The sequence below is a fragment of the Argentina silus genome, assembly GCF_951799395.1.
Source record: "Argentina silus genome assembly, chromosome: X".
NCBI lineage: Eukaryota > Metazoa > Chordata > Actinopteri > Argentiniformes > Argentinidae > Argentina > Argentina silus.
This window is the reverse complement of record NC_139653.1, coordinates 45,058,804-45,066,303: the sequence shown is the minus strand read 5'-3', so window position 1 is coordinate 45,066,303 and position 7,500 is coordinate 45,058,804. Positions and strand designations below refer to the sequence as shown.

At 49.9% G+C, this 7,500-nt stretch overlaps 1 protein-coding gene across 1 annotated transcript in view; it reads left to right on the top strand.

Annotated features, from left to right (window-relative positions):
• The first annotated feature begins 4,983 nt into the window (after positions 1–4,983).
• smtnl (smoothelin, like) overlaps positions 4,984–7,500 on the top strand; it is a 22,328-nt gene continuing 19,811 nt past the window's right edge. Inside the window, exons 1-2 of the mRNA XM_083694831.1 lie at positions 4,984–5,068; positions 5,447–6,347. Of these exons, the coding sequence (XP_083550957.1) occupies positions 5,784–6,347 (564 nt within the window). The 5' untranslated portion in view covers positions 4,984–5,068; positions 5,447–5,783. The remainder of the gene's footprint in view (positions 5,069–5,446; positions 6,348–7,500) is intronic.

Genomic DNA, 7,500 nt, shown 5'->3' with positions numbered 1-7,500 from the left:
CTGATAGACTCTTGGCTCACAGGAAAACGCTGGAGTGGTTTACGACTGTCTTTCAGTGTGTGTGTGTGTGTGTGTGTGTGTGTTTACTTTTGTGACAAAGTTCCATCCAGCCTCTTGGTCACACATCCTCAACACTGCTTTAAGTGTGTGTTGATATTAGGGGCCAGTCTGCTTCCCCCTCAGCACAGGCCCTAGGAGGTGACTCAACACTCATTCACCATTTGCCTCCTTCGGTGGAGGCTGGTGGAGGTAGAAGTCGGAGGACGGGCTCATTGCAATGCATGGAATGGAATGAGGAATGGTATCAAACACACGTGTTTGATACCATTCCTCATTCCGTTCCATGCATTACAACGAGCCCTTCCTCCGATTTCTACCTCCACCAGCCTCTTTCCACTCTGCTTGTGTGTCTGGTCATTGTCTTTCTCTGACATAATTTCCTGTGTCTCTGAGGATATCTCCAAGAGGCTACTTACACAAGAGGGACGTTTTGAGGATGACTGAGGGCATGTGTGTGTGTTTAATGTCAGTATGTGTGACTCTGAAAGTACTGTCACATGTATTGTGCAATGTGGGAATTAAGGAGCAATTTGTGTGTGTGTGTGTTAGGTTCAGGGGGGTATGGCTCAGCCTATCTTGACTGAGGGAGCAGGGGGGGTGGATAGGGGTAGCAGGGCTGTAATTACACGGAGCCAGTCATCTCAGGAGGTTGGCTGGGGTTTGGGGAATGTGCCCCCCCCCCCCCCCCCCACACCCTCCTCCTCTCCCTCATCACTCTCTCTCTCTCTCCAAAAAAAAACGCTTCTCTCTGTTCAACGTCATCTTTCAGATCTTGATGACCTACAGTGATACCAGTGGAGGCTGGTGGAGGCTGGTGGAGGACGGGCTCATTCGTTATGCCATTCCTCATTCTGTTCCACGCATCACAAATGAGAGACTTTTTTAATGTGTTGAGCAAAACCGAAAGCTCTGTAATTGCCAAAACGGTTCATATCAAACAACCAAATAACTTGCTTGTATGTAAAGCCTTTGATGGAGATTGAAACAAATGCGACCTCTGATGTCTACCTCCATCAGCCTCTCCTACACTATACTAACTGTTGTCACCCTGGGCTGGGATGAGCTGCCAGGAGGTACAGTCCACCCCCCCCCCCCCCCCCCACCTCAGAAATGATGCCATACATGTTGAACATCCACACCGTTATAGCAGCATTTGGCTAGCACACGCACGCACACGCACGCACACTCTCTCTCTTTCTCTCCAATCCTCACCCCTGTCTCACTCTCTCCCACCCCTACCCTAGTCTCTTGCCCATAGGCATTTTAGAAAAAATAATGTTGTATGGGGTCTCTCCCCCCCCCCCCTTCCTTTCCCAATCTCTCTCTCTCTCTCTCTCTCGGCTCCATGTGCAGTTAATTACATTTTCTTTTGAAGTGTCGATGACATCATAAGCTGGCTGTTATTCTTCTGGACGTGTTTAGGGCTGCTGGGTTCCCATGGAAACTCTGATGTCACCACGGCATGGCCATGCTGAGCAGGAAAAGCCGAACAGTCGACATGGGGTAAAAAAGAAACAAGGGTTTTTGTTTTCCAGGGATCTGGGGCTTGTCAGCGGCTGTCTCAGGGGTGAAAGCCAGCAGGTATCTCATCTAGGGAGGCAGGGAGGACATTCCTTCATTCTCCTCCTCTTCCTCCCTAGTGAGTGTTCTAGAACTACAGTATATCATTCTTTCTCCCTAGTGAGTGTTCTAGAACTAGATCATTAATTTGTGTGTGTGTGTGTGTGTGTAGTTTAATGGGAGTTTGAGTAGAGAGTGTCTTTCTGTCACTCATTATCTGTGTGTGTGTGTGTGTGTGTGTGTGTGTGTGTGCGCGCGCGCGCGCGTCTTACTGGAAGTTTGAGTAGAGAGAGCGAACATGTTTGTGTACAGTTTAATGGTGTAGTAGTGACGCAGTCTGCTCTGTGGGCAAGCTCTGCGCCCCTCATTAATGTTTACAGCCTCCAACCGTCAGTTAGAGGGTAGGGTTAGAGGGGAGGGGGGGTCACAGTGGGGGTGGGTGAAGGGGGGAGATCGGGGCAGAATATGGGAGCAGAAATTATAGGGGACAGACATGGAATGGTTTTCTAAACAGATTAACTAGGTTGGCACTAGTAGCTAAGACAGTGACGATATCACCACTTACTTCATGCATCATTGATCATATGTGTGATCCTTCTATCCAAACGTGCTGACTGATATGGATCAACTGATTCATGACACTTGGACTATATCAGTCCAATGTGGAACAACAAAATGAATACAAAGCAAAGCCATCAGCAGAGCAGAGCTCCTACTACTTTAAGATGACCATCGTGTAGAATTAGAAATCTAGTCTACTGGATCCACAGGTTCACAGTTAAAGGCAGTGGAGGCTGGTGTAACAAACCCCTCCTCAATTACCAGGAAATGAAGCCAAAGAAGAGTGTGGGAATCGGAACAGCCTTGTGACTGCAGATGTGTCATCATGCTTCTCTCATGTCTCCATAACATCCTGCCACTACCTCACTAGGCTACTACTAGATTGTGCAACAACTGAATACCTTAAAGCTGGTTATCGCTATGAGAGATCTGAGTTTTGATCAAAGGCCCATTCTTCTGCAGCCCCGTGAGGTCCTGAACGCACGCTTTAAACTGAACCAAAAAACCACAGACCTCCGCGAATTCAGATCGTTCGTTCGTTTCGTCACGCCTCGGTCAGGAGCCGTGCTGACTTCGTTGCTAGCGCTCCAGGCTACTATGCTGTTAGTGACGTACTCACTCAGCGGTCTCTATCAAGATAAGCTTGACAGCTAGCAAAAAACAGAGTGAGGAGGTCGGAGGTTAGATTTAGCTGCAGCCGGCTAACAAACATTCGTAGATAAAGAGAACACAAACAAAAGTTCACGAACTCCCTCGCTTTCTCCCACTAATCATGTCCGACATTTACAACCTGAGCAGCGTGCTGACAAAGCTGACGTCAGCGGGTCGAGAGGTAAATCATATTTTAGTCATTAGGTAAACAATGAGCAGCTGCTGCTGGTCCGTGAGAGAGAGAGCTGTTGTTTGGACAATAGCAAGTGCATTCTGTTATTTTCTAATTTCTCAGCTTTCGTATAATCCATTTGATTCAGGAATATCTGTTAGTTACATTGTTTTTGGTAATTCATTTTTATACCTCATCCAGATGTCCAGTTAATAGGGCTACATATGAGGCATAGTAGGCCGAAAGTAGGTCTATGTCATTTGCTTTCAAATACATTTAGAATCCAAGGTTTGTTAAGCCTTTATGAGATATACTACTCAAGTGTGACCGAGTTACCTTCCCCACTTTGTGGCCTGTTGTACCTGTGATGCCTTCAGGTGTTTCACCCAGTAGACTTACGTAAGAGTCTGTGGGTGAGAGGTCTGGGGGCAGTCATCAGCCTGTCATTATAAGTCACCTCTCCAGGCCCCCCAGACCCCCTCTGTGTTTACTGTAAACAGTGAGGTATGTTGAGGTATTTGGGTCTGTCCGTCTGCTGCCTTTATGGTGGCAGTGCTGGCCTGTCAGGAATTGTGACCCCAGCACACACACACACACACACACACACACACACACACACACACACACACACACACACTCTTATCTGATCTGGAATGTTTGCTCTGGGTGGGTCCTGTTACATGGGGGAGGGGGCAACCCTTCACTCACCCAGCCCACGGACCAATACACACTTTTACAATAAAACTTTGTCAGCATTGTTTACGCCATAACACAAAATTATTAAGATCAAAACGTTATATATTCTGTATACAGACACATTCCATTACCTCAAGATATAAAATGTTCAACATTAATCAAATTGTTATAATATAGAATTAGCCTTAATCTGCCAATTAGTCTATTTTAATACTCTCACCAGCTGTTTGACACCCCCCCCCCCCCCCCCATAATACTATTACCTACAGAAAGGGGGGGGGGGAGAGGGGGGAGGAAGAGAGAGTCTGTTTTCCTGTCATGTGTGACAGCACTGATGAAAGAGAGAGACAGCCGGCATAGTCTGGCACACTGGGAGCAGAGCAACACGAGTAGAGACATCTGTCTGTCAGAGAGAGAGAGAGAGAGACAGGGGAAGAGAGAGAGACAGGGGTAGAGAGAGAGAGACAGGGGAAGAGAGAGAGAGACAGGGGAAGAGAGAGTGAGGGGGGGGAGAGAGAGTGAGGGGGGGGAGAGAGAGGGGGGGGGGGAGAGAGAGAGAGACAGGGGAAGAGAGAGTGAGAGGGGAAGAGAGAGAGAGACAGGGGAAGAGAGAGAGACAGGGGAAGAGAGAGAGAGACAGGGGAAGAGAGAGTGAGGGGGGGGAGAGAGAGTGAGGGGGGGGAGAGAGAGAGAGGGGGGGGAGAGAGAGAGAGACAGGGGAAGAGAGAGTGAGAGGGGGGGAGAGAGAGAGAGACAGGGGAAGAGAGAGTGAGAGGGGGGGAGAGAGAGAGACAGGGGAAGAGAGAGTGAGAGGGGGGAAGAGGGAGAGGGGGGAAGAGAGAGACAGTGAGAGAGAGAGAGGGGGGAAGAGACAGAGAGAGAAAAAGACAGAGGAAGAGAATAAAGGGGGAGAGAGAGGGAGGAGAAAAAAACAAGGGAGAGAGAATGCAGATTGAGAATGTTCTACTGTTAAAAGTTCACCCAGTGGAGAGTGACACAAATGGAGGGAGAGAGGTGGGAGGAGTGGGAGAGGTGGGGATGAGGGGGGGAGGTGGGGAGGAGTCAGAGAGGTGGGGAGGAGGGGGAGGTGGGAGGAGAAGAGAAGAGATGGCAACATAAACAAGAGAACTTCTGCCAACAGTTTACAGAGGGCTTGGATAATGAGAGAAATCTAGCCCGCCTCCCTCTCTCCTTTCCTCCTCCCTCCTCCTTTCTGTTGCTCCCTCCCCCTAACCCGTAGAGAAGGCAGAACAACCTGAGAGTGTGTGAGTCAGGGTTTAAAGCAAGAGTCCCGGGCGGAGCAGACCCACACACACACACTCACGCACAGCTGGCCAGCGCAGAGGAAACTACACTGGAGATCTAGAGGTGAACTGGGTTACTGCTATCACTAACACTCGTACGCACACACACACACACACATACACACACACACACTTGCTAGCTCTGAAACAAAGATGCAGTTACACTACTTTATTTGTCTGCAGCACTGACACATGCTTAGACTGGCTTAGAAACAGATTGTGTTCTTTTTAGTTTCTGCTGATTCTTTCACATATGTAAGGAGACTCTTGTCACCCTGAAATAGTAGTGTATCCTTTTGCCGTTTACAGCTTTTAAGTGTCTTCCAGTTGTTTAAAGTGTGTTTTTGTTAGTTTTGACATTCTGTCATTTATGACAGACATCAGAATGTACGGTAGCTTTGTCTCCAGGGCAGCTTTATAAAATCACTGTTTGAATCTACAGTGGCATGCTGTGGAACACTAACCTGGACCTGAATGGGATTTGAGACACATTTGTCTGCAGCTGACAGTACCCACCTCTCCTGTCCTATTCAGAGTGAGCGTGTCCGGGGTCACTTAAGCTGGAGTCAGGCCAGGGTGTGTACAGAGAGAGAGGCGTAGACCCCCTGTTAGAGTCACAGACTCTCACCTCACAGACGGGAGTTATACTAGACCCTCCAGACCAGACCGGACCAGAGCCCCCGGGCCAGAGCTCCGTGGAGGGAGAAAGAGAAGACCCTTACAGCCCGGAGCTCAGCGGCTTCCTGGAGAGGAGCTCCCTGCCCGGAGGCACACTGGCCATGGACGCCGGCCCTCTGACCGCCGTGGGAGAAAGCCCCCTGGAGGGCGAGACGGTGTGTGCGGCGCTGGCCCGCTACGAGGCCACGCTGCACGAAGCCGTGCGGGAGATCCATGTGGATGTCAGCACCTTCAAGCTGGGCGTGGAGCGCCGGCTGGAGGAGACGGCCCACCTGAGTGGACCCCTCGGTCGGGCCGTCGCACAGATCCAGCAGGAGAACCGGCAGCTCAGGGGGCAGCTGGAGGCTCTCACCCGCCAGGTGGAGCTCCTCACTGGCACTGTGTGCGACCGAAGCCCCCTGATCACCAATAACCACGACCACAACCACAACCATCAGGCTATGGTCTCGCAGACCCAGAACAAGGCCCAGACGGCTCCGTCACACAGCAGCCAGCAGGGACCCATGTCCCAGTCCCCGCCCTCCTCATCCTCCTCCCACTCTCCCAGCAGCCCTACAGGGCCCAGTGTGGGAGCTTTGATTGGATCAACCTCAGGCTCCGCCTCCAGCCCCAGCACTGCCCGTTTCTCCAGCCGAGCCACCTTCGCCGTGTCCAGCAAGACTAATGTGAGTAGCATACACACTGGGAGACTGGGTTGGGTTATAGGGGAGGCTGGTGGAGGTATAAATCAGAGGGCGGGCTCATTGTGTTGCATGGAATGGAATGAGGAATGCTATCAAACATACCTCTACCAGCTACCTCCACCAGCCTCCACTGTGACAGGTTCACTAGGGGGTACAGTAGGTCTGGATTTGAGGTTATGGGGAAATGTAGTTTTGGAGAGGCTGCTCAGTGAGCCAGCTCAGGTAAGGGTTGAACAAATGAGTCATCCTGATTGGCTAGATCATGATTTGGGGGTTGAACTGTCCTTTCTGGCACATGAAGTGGGATGATGTCGGAGTTTTGACAGCGGTGGGGAAATCATATCAAACTAAATATTTAGACATGCCAGTGATTAGACACCAGCTGAAAACAATTAGTATAATGTTCTCTGTTTTCTTTCCATCGCTGCACTGGCTGAATTTTTGGGTGTGTTAATAATGTTTATTCTTAGCTCAGGCCCATCGTAGCGTTAAGTGAGGATCTCAGAGAGAAGCTGTCTTCGGATCGGACCACGAGAATGTTCTCCTCCTGGACTGAGGTGGCTACAGTGTCTCAGTGTGATGGATGGTCTCTTTGCACCAGGGGAGGCTGGTGGAGGTAAAAACCGGAGGACGAGGTCATTGTAATGCATGGGACAGAATGAGGAATGGTGTCAAACACATTCCATTCCATGCATTACAATGAGCCTGTCCTCCGATTTCCACCTCCACCAGCCTCCCCTGATTTGCCCTCATATGGAGGACATCTTCCATGCTGTCATCTTGCTGATATCTTCCATCTTGTTGTCCATTTATCTCCCTCCACTTCTCTTGGTCCTGTGAGCACACACATGCTGGCCATCTTGACTGGCCCTCAGTTTGACCAGCAAACAGAAATACAGTGCATTGTTCCTGCCTGATCTCATTGGCCCAGCCACTCCACAGATACGTGAGAGAGAGGGGCGAAAGGAAACCAGCATGTGGTTTTCAGCTCAATGTTTTAGTTTGTTTCTTGTTGAGTGTTGTTTGTTTGGGATCTCAGTGAGTCCTGGAAAGTCATCAGTTCATTACCTCATTTCAAACCATAGTGTGTGTGTGTGTGTGTGTGTGTGTGTGTGTGTGTGTGTGTTTCTGTGTG